The sequence below is a fragment of the Drosophila subpulchrella genome, chromosome 2R (assembly GCF_014743375.2).
Source record: "Drosophila subpulchrella strain 33 F10 #4 breed RU33 chromosome 2R, RU_Dsub_v1.1 Primary Assembly, whole genome shotgun sequence".
Lineage (NCBI taxonomy): Eukaryota > Metazoa > Arthropoda > Insecta > Diptera > Drosophilidae > Drosophila > Drosophila subpulchrella.
Window position 1 is genome coordinate 3660047 of NC_050611.1, and position 14917 is coordinate 3674963.

General features: G+C 40.7%; 4 protein-coding genes across 5 annotated transcripts in view; 2 read left to right on the forward strand and 2 right to left on the reverse strand.

Moving 5' to 3' along the window:
- LOC119551174 (pneumococcal serine-rich repeat protein) overlaps positions 1-14917 on the reverse strand; it is an 89729-nt gene that overhangs the window by 25740 nt on the left and 49072 nt on the right. The gene's annotated exons all lie outside the window — the stretch shown is intronic.
- On the forward strand, positions 152-1069 carry LOC119551182. The gene is made up of 3 exons (XM_037860383.1): positions 152-226; positions 344-496; positions 555-1069. Exons 1-3 carry the CDS (start codon positions 152-154, stop codon positions 897-899), a joined length of 573 nt encoding a protein of 190 aa, XP_037716311.1. The 3' UTR covers positions 900-1069.
- On the reverse strand, positions 4797-5347 carry LOC119551179 (protein GSKIP homolog). Its single transcript, XM_037860380.1, has one exon. The coding sequence runs from the start codon at positions 5286-5288 to the stop codon at positions 4938-4940; it is 351 nt and encodes a 116-aa protein (XP_037716308.1). The 5' UTR covers positions 5289-5347; the 3' UTR covers positions 4797-4937.
- Positions 14065-14323, forward strand: LOC119551181. The gene has a single exon (XM_037860382.1). It carries the CDS (start codon positions 14065-14067, stop codon positions 14233-14235), a length of 171 nt encoding a protein of 56 aa, XP_037716310.1. The 3' UTR covers positions 14236-14323.

Consider the following 14917-nt stretch of genomic DNA (forward strand, 5'->3'; position numbering starts at 1 on the left):
TTACCCTATACTAAATTGTATTAATTTTCACAATGTAAAAATGTAAGCAAGTAAACACAAAGTTTCCGTGCCATTCATTTTTAATTTTTAATTCGATTTAAACGACTATATAAGCAAGAAGATTTTCAAAATGTAAGCCAGTTTCCCAGAAATGTTTTTGATTAACGTTCCTTTGCTTTCATTTGTGTACCTTTTTGGAATCCTATACGATGAATGTGCAGCCAGGGTAAGTTAGAAGTCTTAATTTAGTTTATTTTTAGTTTTATTTCTAAATTCATCCCTAAAATATCCTATAGTATTTAAACAAATTTGGTGGATTTAAGTATAAGTTATATTTTTACAGACCAATTGGGAGGCCACGCCCCTATCGATAGGGGGATCGACCACAAATCCAAGTGCTATGGACATAGATCTGCGACTTGAGCGCATTTCGAGATCAGAGTTCGGCTTTTCGGGCACATTCTTCTGGAACATTGATATGGATGACAACGTGATGGTGAATAGTCGATTAAACAAATAAGAAGTCCTTCAAACAAGTGAAATTTATGTTCCAGGTCGAGATGCGCATTTTGAACAGCTACTCCGGTAACGAGGACGACTACAAGCTGACCCCCTATTCCATCCAACCGCAGAAATTCATTGACTACATCAACACCTTCTACAAGGACATGCTGATTCCCAATCTAGGAAACTGCACCGATATGCCAAGGTTCGATGACGGGTATGTACCGCCCTGGCCCAAGGCGACCTTCAATTTCACCCGCTGCACCCTCAACGGCAAGGGACTGCCGGATATTTTGGCCGAGGGCTTCTATAGGGGCGAGGCCATCATCACCGCCCTGCCAACTGTTGCAGTAAACATCTCGGCCACTCTGCGGATCAAAACGAAAATGTTCTAAATTCCGAACAATTAAATCGCACAATTCCTCCCCGTCTATTGCCAACTGTTTTTGCTTTCGGGCATTCCCAAGGTGTGAGCCGAATTCCAGCTGCGACGAGATCGTCATAAAGTCCGCCGGACTCACGGGCCAATAAATGAACCGGGCCAGGTAGAAATCGCTTAAAGCCAGCTGACGTTGGCCAGGCAGGCAGGCAGTTCGAGTGTGAAATTGGCAAGACATGTTTGGAAACTGTTGTGGTTGGAAAAAAGTGTTTGTGGTGGGGTTGTCAGAGGGGAACGCCAAGGAAAAATTGCACAAAGTGTCGCCTGCAGAGAGAGAAATATCACATATAAAACAAAATCAGATTACTAACTTGATTGGGAAAAAAGTCAGAGCAACTTGGATGCATTTACCAGTTATATGATAACTAAGTGATGATGAACAAATACTAGAGCAATGGATATTACATATCTAATCTCTAAAATAAACTTCAAAGCTAAGAAAGTCTCTTGCATTTTTTCTGTGCACTTTCCCCTCGTTTTCCCCCTTGAAAATGCAATTCGAGTTGCATTTCAAGTGAAAACTCTGCACAGTTGCCTCGGCTAATTTATTGCAAATTGTTAAAAGCTACAACGACGCTGCTGCTGGCTGTCAACTGATGACAGCAGCATGCGGCTCCTCCCCACTGAAACCCCCTTCTTCCTAACCCAAACTTGTGGCCGCTGCTGTGTTTTCCCCATTTCCAGGCTGCTCCCCTTGATGGCTTGGGGAAAAAAATTCAGTTTAGAGTGAGCCACATTCGCATGGAAATCGTTGGCAATTTCACAGAGAAGCAATAAAGTCACAGATCTTTGAAGAGCTTTATTTGAAGTGTATGTGCAGATTGAAGAGCTGAAACTCTTCGGGTTTTAAAAGCATAAAACGCGCTTAGTGAATCCAATTTAATGAGTGGCCGGTTTTATTTTAAAAGCGGTTGTAGTGAATTGAGGTTTAAAGTTCTTTGCATTTAATTTGGAATTAGAATTAGTTACTTAAAAGTTAAATATTTCTAGTACTAGTTCAACGTTCAACCATTACTTAATTTACCATTTCATTAATTAATGCCATAAAACATATCAAATCAAGCACCTATCTGCACATCTAATATGGTTTTCAATGCTTGACTTTTGTGTAAAAATGTTTATTTTGCATTACAAACGAGATGGCGATCTAACAACGTTTTAAAAGCCAATTAATATGCTGCAACGAAACGCGGCTCACCCTGATTAGCATACAACAACGGCAACGGCAACCAATTTGCATTTAGCCACCATCCATCTAACTCACACAGCCCCCATCGCCCCACAAAACCCCCCATATGTCCCATCAGTTGGGGACTTGAACATTTTGCGGCATTGACAATATCAAATTGTTATCTGGCATAAAATAATTACAACGTTTTAATGCAGACAAAATAGTTGTCGTCGACGATTCGACGGTTGCAAGTTGCTGTGGCTTGCTGTTGATGTTGATGTTGCTGTTGATATCATCGGTGTTGTTGCTGGTTGCCTGCTGCTTTGGCTGCCAAAGTTTAGCTGCCAATTTGAGTGCCAATAAAAGCGCGTGTGCGATAGCAAAGAGATTTCATTTTCAGCGGACAACGTTGCCATGGTTAGTTTTAGCTGCTGGTGCGCTAATTAACCAAAAACGCAGCCAATTAGTTGGACTAACACGGAAAAGTTTCAGTTCCATGGAAAACCCAGGGGAGTGCCTGGTGCACAGCGAAAAAATGGGTCAATATCACTTTCTCTTATTGCTATCATACATTTTTATTGCTTGGAAAGCTCCACGCTAAGGAATTTTTTATTATATTATATAAATATTTCCGGTATATAACAGAAATTAGTTTAGGGAAATCATGTTGTTATTATTCGTCACAAAATGTTATTTAAACATTTAAAAATTTACCCCGAAATGATAAGAAGTTCCTTATCTCAACGGAATTACGTATGTAGTATGTTTTTTTTTTAAAACGGAGATATGAAACATTTCCAATTGATATACTCAACAATTAACATTTTTTCAAGTGTCAAAAACTCAATTGCCGTACTTGTTTTTCGGTTTTGATTGCGCGATTTCACCAGATAGTATAGTACTAGGGACACTAGTAGTTCAGTGAATCAACATTGTGAGCTAATTATTTCGATTGCCAGTGAGATTGTTGATAATTTAAATCGCTGTTGATTATTTGTAATGTTTTTAACAAGCTGGTGGCATATACAAACATACTTATATCCAAAACCATGATATGGCTCGCAAATATTCCCAAATAACCGGAATAATTATTTTAACGGTTTTTTTAACGATCTCTTTTATTATTATAGCTTATCAACGAGTTCACTTAAATAATAAAATCCGAATGGAACTTGTTTCAAACAATCTGTTGATTAAGATCTAATGACTTTTATAAATGCTTTGATCCAATTCAGTTAGACTATGCAAACATTTTAAGCTGGCCAAGTTTATTACCAACATTTCCGTGTCCCAACTAATTAAATAGCGAGATCTTCGCTAAGTTGCCCATCTTAAATTCTTCTTCAATTTGCAATGCTCATTGATTGAAAATTTGCGAAATGAAATGCATTAGACTGAGGCAGGCAAAGGTTAAATTATGTCTGCATTCACAAAGATGCGGCTACAATAAACAAACAGAAAAGGGGCAAAAGGGGGGATAGTCAGTCAGAATGCAAAGCTTGTTAAAATTCATGTAATGCATTAACAGAGAACAACAACCACAAATTACACACACACACAGGGGGTTAAGGGGGCCAAAGGGGGCCAAAAGGGGGGCTGGATCTACTGAGTCAAAAGGCCGACGGGCTGCAATGAAAAGGCAATTAAAGCGCAGAGGCTGAGGGGGAGAGGTTCCCAGGGGGGCCCAACAGAGGAAGGGGATAATGCTGCTGCTGCTGTTGCCGTTGCAGCAATCAATTGCATGCTTCAATGGACAAATATACGAGCATAGACAAGTGGAGAGCCAGCTCAGATAGACATGGCCGATACGGACGCCAAAGCAAATGCGTTCGCTCAACTACAGTGGAGCGTGCCTACAGGAAACTCCCAAGCCTTGGGATTTATTTGACAAAAAAGAAGGAATCGAATAAAGAAACATTGGAGATTATTATTTTTAATCGTGAAAAATACAATATAATCCCAAAAAGCCTTCCAAAATAAAAGTATTAAATAAATGTTTTCTCGGTCTCTGCTAAAGTCTTCATATATAAGAATTTAGTAGAACAGAGCATTGAACCCACATAGATATTCAAAAAAAATTATAGGAAAAATTGTGTTATAATTGTACATGGGTTTTATATGCAGTCGAAACAATTTGCATTAATTTTTTTTATTGATTTCCCACACGATTTTGTTAAAATGCGACTCTACAAATTCAGTGTTCATACTGAAGGCCCACTGTATCTGCGTCTGTTCATCTGTATGTTTGCAGCCACAACTGCGAGCGTGTGTATCTATGAGTTGTCCACGGCAGACACCCGTGGGACGGACGGAAAAGCGACTAGATGGACTCAACTAGATAAAAACCTTAGTTGGCTTGGTGCCCGGCCAAAATGAGGAATACAAGTGGGGCTGGAGAGTGGGGGGCTTTCGGATGGGTTGGGCTGGGTTTGGTTGTTCGGCTGTTCGGTGTTCGAAGCTCGGAGCTCCAACCGTCTGCATCTTCATTCGCCTCCTTCGACGGCGGCAGTCAAGTGGAACGGCACAAAAACTTGTTAACTTTTTTCGCTACAAAAGGTCCGGAGAGTGCCAAGTTGAGTCAATCAACTGGCAACCTGCTCCTGCTCCTGCTTCCCCCGCCCCTTGCCCCACCACTCTATCTCTGCTCACTTGGCAGCAATTAATCAAATGGTAGACCCCGAATCCAACTCACAGCCTCTGGCTTTATTATTGCAATCAAGTCATTTACCTGCAAAACGCTTAATTATCACTTTTTGGGGCGGCAATTAGCAATTAGCAGACAAATTCTTCACATGCCACGCCCCCTTTCAGGGGACTACTACTCTACTCCTTTCGCTTCTTCAGAGGCTCTCGTCCAAAGCCATATTTCTCGCCATACAAAGGACTAATCCCGGCCAGCAGTTGGTGGGCAGACTCATAGATGGTGTCACAATTGGCCACCTCATCGGCCACATTATCGAAGTCATAGGCCACGATCCGATAGCCAGCCTGGCTGAGCTCAACACAATAGATGACCTGCTCCAGGGTGCGAATATTGATGTAGGCCACCCAACGGCAGTGGGGCAGGAATTCGGCCACGATCAAGTGGTCCGCAAAGTCCTGGCACGAGTCCACCATCCTTTGGGCCTCGCGGAGGGCGTGGAAGTCGTTTTCGTCACTCTGGACGAGAGCCATTTGGGGAGCTTTCTACATATATTGGAATTTAGAAGGAAAAATCAAAGGATTTTGATAGATTGACTAAGATTGTTTCTGTATATAAAAAAGAAATTTATAAACCTGAGTAGATTTTGAAATAATAGAACTATATTAGTCAAGTCCTCGTTTGTTATATTATTTCTAGCTTCCAATTAAAGCTTACTATCTATGCCAACAAAATCCCTTCTTAAAACAAAACCATGCCATTTACATAGAAACGCATATTTTGTACAAACTATTAAGCTGAAGGGTATTAAAAGTATCGGATCCCCGATTCACCCTTCTCGCTTTCAAGACATTTTTCCGTACTATGCATCCGCTTAAGTTCTCGTGCGGCTCCTCTGAAACGCTTCACCCCTTTCCCGATCCCTCAGCATATATCTCCCTTGACTTCCTCTACTCAGAAACCAAGCTCAAGTGCTCCGGGACCTCGGGGTCTTAGTCTCCTGACGATGCCTGCTGCCGCTGGAAAACAAAAAGGACAAAAGAAAAGAGTCTCTGGCTCAGACTCATGACAATCGAATAAGGAGTGAGGTGAGGGCATGGAAGACATATAGGGGATAAGGGGCAGCTTGACTCGGTGTGATTTGGTCCACAGAGAAAAAGTTTTAGTTTGTTATAGTTTTTTTCAGATAAAGATACATAAAGAAATCTATGATATATTGGTATTCGTAGTAGTACTCTTTCAATTCGGGTAAGTTTTTAAATAGGTAATACATTTTTGTTTTGGTAGAACAGAATAATAACATATATTAAAATCTCCAAAGTAATTAAGATATGGATCATTCGAATTGGAACTTTAAAACCATTTAAATTTTTCCCAGTACACATCCACAATCCAAGGCAGCAGCATCTTTCCCTTACTTTTTGCTGATGAAGTTGAACAATTTGAGATACGAGCTGAGAAGGAAGGTAAGCGAACCGAAAGAGACGGTCGATGGGGCCAGGGGAAAAAAAGGAAAGAGATGGGTTAGCCGGCGGACGGAATGGACTTCAAGGGACGGACTGTGGACAGCGGATTGGGGACTGAAAGACCGAAAGACCAAAGACTGTGGAACGTTCATTTGGTTGCCCATGGCCATGGCAGGCAAACCGTTTTCTGGCCCGGCTACCAGGCAAAGTTCCTGTGCTTCGCTCCATCGACTGCTTCCTCTTCACTTCACTTCCCTTCACCCCTCCCGAACAATCAAGATGCTAAAAATGAAAAACTTTTTGCGACACACACGCAAATTTTTCTTCAATTTTCCTTCTGTTACCGCCTAAATAGTTGATGAATTATGCGACAGCTGGGCGGGAAAAGTTGTGTTAAATTTCATTTTCACACAGAGGAAAATAAAATGTTTCGTTTTCAGATTTCTGGGATAAGGAAAATAGATAGATAGATAGTTATATAAATTAAAGAGGGAAAGGAACTTGAGATAAAGTGGTCAAGGAATGTCGAGTATTATAAGGCTTTAAACAGAACTATCATATGAAACCACATAAGAAAGTGGTAGTTCCCCTAAAACAAATATATCTGTATATTTTATTTTTATACTACATAAATGGTGTGGCCTACATAAGATAAAATGGTCATGGAATGACGATTATTAGACGGTTTTTAAACATAACTATCATATGAAACCATTTTGTTTTCCGATAATAAGTTCTCCTTAAACAGATTTAAATGTATATATGTATATATATTTATACTACATAAATTGTGTAAATTCGTGATAAAAATAAGAAACTGAATACGTTTCACAAGGAATCACTCAACTATGACAAACTTATTCAGAATATCATTAACTAGACATCACAAAAAAATCGAATATTGGTAAATCTTGAAGTTAAGACCTTTTTTCCCTGTGTGTGCGAAAGTTCAGTTTCAATTTATTTTAATTGCGCTGACAGTTTACGATCTCCCCCCGCTTCCATCTCCCTCGCACGACTGCAATCAAAGGAATAAATGAGTGAGCGGATGAGAAGGCGGCTGAGGACAATATAAGTGGATGGTTTGGAAGGGAGGGTATGGGTATGGCCATAATCCGACTTAACTCTTTCACCGATTCCCTGCCCTGCGGGGCCTTTCTACCGCTCCTTGGCTCACAACAATTGTCGGAGATTTATGAACGCCTCTTGCGCTTTAAATTGAATTCAATATTTTGCAAGCGCACTGCAACGGCCACAACGGCAAATTGTAAACAACAAAGTTTTTTGTGTTCCGTTGACAGTTGCACTTTTTTTTTATGGCGATTGCACATTTCTTGGCTTTCTTTTTTCGCGCTGAAATGGAATTTTTTCTCCTTTTACCTACACTATTTTCGCTCGCTTCGTTTTCAGGTGAGGTGTGAAAGGCGTTGAGTGGGTGTGCCGCCAATTGAGCTGTTTTCAGCTGTTTTTTGAGTTTTCTCGGTTACCCGACTTAAGTCAAAAGACAAAGTGCTTACCTGCAAAGAGAAGGAAAAGGTAAATTCGGAATTAGTGGAAAATTAAGGATATGGTTTAGGGTTGCTTAAGTTACATTTTGGTTATCATTTTTAAGGGACATAGTCTTAGAAATTCAGTGAAAAATAATCTGATTTGTATGGGAAATCATTAAAACTAAAATATAGTTCCTCTGAATCCCTAGTTTCTACAAGGCCCTTTTCTTGATTGATCCAATTTGCGAACAACTGGGTAATTTTCGCTACTCCCTGCCCTGTTATTACGAAAGAAGGTTGGGTTACCAGGCAGGTAAGGCAAAAAATCTCTTGAGTTAAATCCAAAGGGTGTCGGTAAAGTTGGCTGACAAGATAAATTTGCTCTTTTTGCACCTTCAACAGGAACTTTACATCGCTTACTTCTACGTGAGGTAGCTTTTTGACCAAAGTTTTTATTCGCTTTGAACTTTTAACCGTGTAGAAGTAGCAAAAATATATATAGAGCAAAATAAAAAGCAACCTCAAAGGGGTATTTCAAGGACAACAAACTTACTTAGCAGATAGAGATACTTTAAAAATTATTTATGCAATGATTTAAACTATGTTTATGCCACAGCTACCTCACAACAAGGTTAACAGAAAGCAACATCAGCCACACAGCAACACTAAAAATAGTCACATTACCAACGGCAACACTAACAACTTCGATGCCAATAGCAGCAACATGAGAAACAGCATTTACAATAGCAACAACAGCAGCAGCAGCAACAACAGATGCAACATAAACAACTGCAACACTGGCAACACCATAAGGAAACAGAGCAACAACAGCGGGGAAAAAAGACAGCAGCAACAACAGGCACACAAGCAACACCGTAAGCAACCAGAGCAACATCAGCTGCAGCAGCAACACAAGCAACACCAAGAGCAACAACAACAGCAACACAAGATGCCCCCACGTTAAAAAATTCAAAATGTTTTCGTTTGAGTGAGCACAACAACAACAACAGCAGCAACAACAACTGCCGACACGGTGAGTTGGCCACGTTGTTTCTATAGTTGTTGTTGCTGCCATTTTCGCCGCCAGGGCGCTACATTTTGTTGTTGTAGTTGTTGCTTCTTTTTTCGTATTTCTTTTTTGTTCACATACAATTTGTTGTTGTTGTAGTGGTTGTTGTTGTTGCCTCTTCTGCGCCAGCCAATTCAATTTGAAGCCATTTAGCATCAATTTGCAGTAATTTGACGTATAAATTATGTCAAATTGCCGAGCAGCTTGTCATTGGGTGTATTTCGTTGTTGTTGTTGCTGTTCTCACTCCGTCAGTCGCTCGTTTTCGGTTCCTTTGTTGTTGCTTTTGCACCTTTTTTTCCCTCCCGATTTTGTTGTTGTTATTGTGAGAGATTGTGCCCGCCAGGTAAAAGAAAAAAAAATTGGGAAAAAAAATATAAGGCAAAGGAGACAAGAGGTGAGGAAAGGTGCGGAGCAGAGCGGCATCATCATCAAGTCCCAGTTGCCAGTTAAACAACCGCCAACCCTTCGTCCTTCCCTCTAAAACCCATTGTGTGACTCGGTTTCACCCCACCTCTTTTCATCTGCACTGGAAAATATATTATTATAACTTATAAGAAGTGTTTAAATCACATACTTAGTTTACGAATACTTAGAATATTTTCATATTTTAACATAGACAAGACCCTTTTCCAAGTCAATAATAATGTGTTCTAAAGGAAGCCATTCCATATCATCAGTTTCCAAGTCTGATATAACCTTTAGATTGTGAAAACATTGAAGGGATAGGTCCTCAAAAGGTAAAATCACTACCGAATTGTATTCCTTTTCGAAGTTCTGTCAAAAGTCAATTGAGTTTCAACATCAAAGTAGTTTATATCTTTAAAATTTCAACATCGAAACAGACCCCTTGTTTTCCCTCAGTATATAGCTTATTCTCCCCTCTTTCGCTGCGGCACGTTCGGCAGTGTGTGAATTTTATTTTCGCTTGTCGACACAAAAGAATTTCACTTAATACCCAAACGAACGCACACACATGGAGGAATAAGGGTCCGGAGCAGAGGTTGAGCAGTAAAAAGTGCCTCATAAAGCCGATATATAAACTAATGCCGGAACGCGGGGTAGCGAGGGAATCAAGAGGGCTGAAAAGCAAGAGGGGCAACAATTTTTACGCTTTTGTGAATGTTAACATTCAAAGATATCATCAAATATTCACTGGAAACGCTTGTACAATAAAAACAAAAAAGATAAAAAAAAAGGGGCAGCAAGAAGCTGACGATGCAGAAGCATCGAAGATCGGTTTCCCCCTCTTGTTAGGGGGAACAAAAAGCAGAGGATTTTGTCGCCTCTTCTTTTGTGGATGAGTTGCTGTTGCCGTTCACGCGTCGTAAACTCGGTAGCAGTAGCAACACCAACAGATACAACGCCACAAAGACAATGCACAGGGGGAAAACTTCCGCAAATATCAGGAGTGCACTGAAAAAATAGGGGCACAATGGTGGGAATAGCACTTATGATACTCAAGAATATTATAGCTGAAGATCTTTAAACTGTTTTAGAGATATTGTTTTGAATTTTACATTTTCTTAAAGCAAAAAAATAAAACAATAGAACTTAAACAAAGATTAGAGCTACTATTAGTCCCAATAAAATTTAGTTATTATCTTGATTTGAACTTAGAAATTCTCAAACAATATTTTGAACTTAGCATAATGGCATTCTTTCCTCATGTATAAGGCATACAGAATCGGGGAACGGGAAACCTGTCATCAACAGGGACATGAGATATGCACGTTTCTCTTTCTCCAGCATTTAACTACACCCCAGGCTTTTCCTCCGTGCTGCAAGCCATTTGAAGAATTTCCATTTGCATTTTAATTAAGTGAATGGACAAATGACCCAAGGGGCCGAAAGCTAAGCGGGGGTGGTCATTGGTCTGGCAGAAAACTTTATTATCTGTACAAGCAATTATGCATATCATAAAACACTTTAAACATTAATGAGTGTCGGCAGAGGCAGAGATGCAGATGGTTCGAAAGAGAAAGGGAAAAAGGCGAGTCATCTTCTGGTTGCTATAGTACTTGGACTCTTAAGGCCAGAGACTCGTTTAAATTTCATTCATCCTCTACTTGGCCAGCTCAGCTTCCCAAGGGGCCGATGAACATCTTGGGTTTAAGGAGGCAAAATATTTAGAGGTGTATAAAGTAATAAGACAAAATGGAATTACCATCTCGAAGGTTTTAATGGAAGTGTTATTATTAATCGTTAACAGAATAATAAAATAAGGTTTCTGTCCCTCAGTAAACCTTATGGCCTAACCAATTGTTTCTATATGAACGCGATAGATCTACTATTTACCTCAAGTCTCTGTTTGCCCAAATTTATATTTAATCTACAAGTTCTTTTGTTTCCATACATTTCTAAAAACATTGTTATTTGCTTTTGATGGTAATTTTTCAAGAAGATAAATGAAGTAGAAAACAAATGTTCAAACAAGTTGGCTAGCTCCTAAAATAGTTAACAATGCCGGGAGACAAGACAATCAAAATATTGATTTAAAACTGTTTACAGAATTAATACACGGCTATTTATCAAGCATGTTTTCTTATTTGCTCTCACTTTTTCTGTTGATTGAATCAAACAAGCATAAATCACTGGCCTGGCCCCACTGATTTGCATGTCTATCGTTTATCGTCTGCACTTCCATCTCTAAGTGGACAGGCAACAACAAAACGCGGGCCGAAAGAGACGCCCCCAAACAGATTCGGTTAGTTGGTTTATGGGCAAAGTCAGCGTGTTGCCACTTTATTGCCTGCTTTACATTTCTGTTAGTTTTTGGTCCGCACCCAGGGGCAAAAAACAGACTCGGCAAACAAGAAGTGTGTGTGTGTGTGTGTAGAGTCGTGTTATGCTTTGCGGCCAAATTAAAATTCGACTTAATCGTTTAAACATTTAAAAGGCAAACTAAAAGCCAGCAGGCGTCGCAAAGTTTCCCGTTCCCCACAGCTCCTCCTTCAGCTCCACCGATCCCCTTCCTAGCAACCTCCTTCTCCATCACCTTCTCCACCTCCTTCCTTTTCCCATTCCCATTCCCATTCCCAGCCCATCCCCTTCCTTTTGCTCTTCCTTTTGGCCTTTTTTTGCATGCGCAGCTCAACATGCGCCAAAAGTTGTAGCAGCCTGTTGCTGTCTCGCTCGCACAGCCAGGCTTTAATGAACGAGCGCCATACAACAAACATGGCTGCCGCTGCTCGCTCTCTTTCACTCACTCCATCTCTCCCGCTCGCTCTCCCGAAAACTCCATTCCATTCCACGAGCAAGAGAGATGGCCTGAATGGAGATTTTTACGGGATAAATACACCCAGTGAAAGAGAGAGGGGAAATGCTCTTTTTGTACAATTCGAAAATGTTAATTAAAATTTAAATGCCTTCTGGGGGAAGCGGTGGCAAATTAAGTTTTGATTGATTCATCACACAGGACCTGTGCTGAGCCGGAAAAATTTAAATAAGGAATATATAAAGTTGCCTTGACAATCGCCACCCAGTTTCAATTACCAACGAAATATCTTAACTACCGCCTGGGGTAATAAACCCAAATGGTCCGGAAAATAAATGTGTATATTAAAGCACGAAATAAATATATGTGCGAACATTAGCTGCAGCAGCTAAAATATAAATCGGATTTATGGGCCATTATATTTAAGGGGGTGCCAAAAAAATAATAATATGTAAGCAAAAAAGTTTAGGCCCCAAAGAAAAATGATTAAAACGTAAGCAGCTTGTCTACTAATTTCAATTTAATGGCTCCCCCTTATTGCATTTAGGTTTGTATTCCATTTGTAAAGCATTTGTGTTCTGTTGAGTTTTTCAATTTGATCTTTGGGAAAGGTTAATTCGTATTTTTATTGGCTTTGCAATAAATCCTATTTATGAGCCACATCAGTTGGCCTCTTTCAAAACAATGGAAAAATGTAAACAATAGGTTAATCACTGCATTGTAAGCAGCTTATAGTTCTAATAATTTCTATTTAGTGATATTTATTTAATGAGCTTTGTTTTACGACGTGTTTAAAGGGATACGTTAAGAAGATAACTCGATGCACAGCTGTTTTAGCCACGAGTTATCGGTAGGTAGTGGATTTAATATTTTCAGCTTGATTTATTGTACCTACATACATAGAATTTTAATAGCATGGGCGTAGCTCTTTATATGGTTCCGTTTCGATTTAGTCATTATCCGAGCACAATTTAGTAATGCTAATTTAGTTGTTTTGGCCAAGATTGCTCCTAATGCCGCGCTGACATGCAATAAAAAATTTTGTATTCCATTGTTTCTGCTTTTTTCTCGTTTCTTACGGTTGATTATTTTGGAAAGGTTTCCACCTCTGACAAAAGAGGGCAATGAAAAGAATTCCAATTGAGTGGGGAGCTCGAGAGACCCCGGCAAAATGCGAAGAACTCGGAGGCAGTGTTGTTGATAGCAATCAACATCAATTAAAGCAGCTGTCTGTCTTGTTGTTGGCCGTGTAATTATATTTGCTGCTGCGCGTTTTTGGCTTCATCATCAGTATCATCATCATTGTGGTCATTACTGTTACCCAGGCATTGTGCACCGCCAGCAACATGTTGCTGCTGCTGCTGCTGTTGCTGCTGCGCCTCCAAGTAGCAACTGTCCGTCTGTCCGACTGTCAGTTCTGATGGCAACTGTTGATAATTATAATCCGCTTGTGGTTAAAATGGTGTTGCCTACCTTACTGGCGATAAGCGCGCATGAATAATTATGTTGCCGCTGTCTCCGAGTTGTTGCTGCTGCTAATGTTGCTGTTGCTGCTGCTGCAATGTCGCCTGCGCGACAACTCATGAATAATTAATGCACTGCCGCGACTCCCGGCGACTGGCTGAAATGTTGCTGCCGTAGCAGCAGCAGCAGCAGCAGCAGCAGCAGCAACAGCAGCAACTTGTCTTGGTATCTTTTCAATTACAGCAGGAAATCGTGAATTACGCCGGACCAGAGCTAGAGTTGGCCATAAAAGAGCAAATGCTGTTCTCATTGTTGATTAAACCTGACAGTCGTTATTGTATCTGAGCAAATATTTATTAAATACACCGCAAATCTCCTCAGAGGGTGCCGACAACAATTAACACTTGAATGGCAGCGGCGGCAGTAGCGCAACTATTATCAACTCAATTTGAATAAATTCGCTCGTGACACAAAAGTAAAGAAGGGGAAAACGCTGAAATTCCCACCTTAAATTAAATAAGCAATGAGTTTGTCTCGCAAAAAAAAAAAAGAAAAAAGGTTCGGGGCGGTCGCACAATTGGCACTTGAAAGGCATCAAGATACAATGGCAATAACTGCAGCAGCAACATCAGCAGGGGAGACAGCGGCAAACGAGCTAAACAAGTATTGCTGCTGTGCCGAGAAGCAGCAGCAACGGCAGCAGCAACAGCAACGACGGCAGCAACATCAGCAGATAAAAGGCAGACAAAAGGCACGAGATGTGAGAGACGTCTAGGGTTGCTGTTGCGCCGCTGCCCCTGCTGCATGGGAATTGAATTCCATTCAAAAGACGGCAGCAGGCTGTTTGTCATACTTGCAACAGCAACAGCAAAAGCAACACGGCAGCAACATTGCCAAGAAGCAGAACCCAGTGAAATGGCTTACATGCATTTCTCTGCCTCTCTTCCAGCAGGCGTGTTGAGGTGTGTTGAGATAGCATCTTGCATAAAATTACTGCCAGTGGTAGGAGCAACATCAGCATCTCCACCACCAGCAGCAGCAGCAGCGGCAGCAACAGCAGCAGGAGCAACAGCAGCAGCCACCAGCGACGTGGTTGCCTGATGCTATGCCACTGATAGCCTCGAAATTGTTGGCAGTTGCAATTTGCTGTTTGGAATTTTAAGCGAGCCAACAATGAAGTTCAAACCGAAGCGAGGGAAACGAAATAAAAAAGCGAACTAAAAGATAAAAACCCAGAGAACCCAAAGGAAGAAAGCCAGAGGAGCCCGACAGCAACATCATTCTCATGCTCATCAGCAGCAAAAGCAGCAGCAGCAAAAAGTTTAACCCGTCTCTGTTTTCGATTTTTGATTGCCTTTAAAAAGATTCGATTTTCGGAACAAAGGTAGTCTAGATTGTATTGGGTTTACTCATAGTTTTCGGGGCGGAACATGTCATGTTTGCATAATGCTGATAAC

Coding starts and splice junctions, on each gene's coding strand:
- LOC119551182 (XM_037860383.1), top strand. CDS start 152: ATGTTTTTGATTAACGTTCCTTTGCTTTCATTTGTGTACCTTTTTGGA. Junction 227..343: donor ACGATGAATGTGCAGCCAGG/GTAAGTTAGAAG, acceptor ATATTTTTACAG/ACCAATTGGGAGGCCACGCC. Junction 497..554: donor ATATGGATGACAACGTGATG/GTGAATAGTCGA, acceptor TTTATGTTCCAG/GTCGAGATGCGCATTTTGAA.
- LOC119551179 (XM_037860380.1), bottom strand. CDS start 5,288: ATGGCTCTCGTCCAGAGTGACGAAAACGACTTCCACGCCCTCCGCGAG.
- LOC119551181 (XM_037860382.1), top strand. CDS start 14,065: ATGGCAATAACTGCAGCAGCAACATCAGCAGGGGAGACAGCGGCAAAC.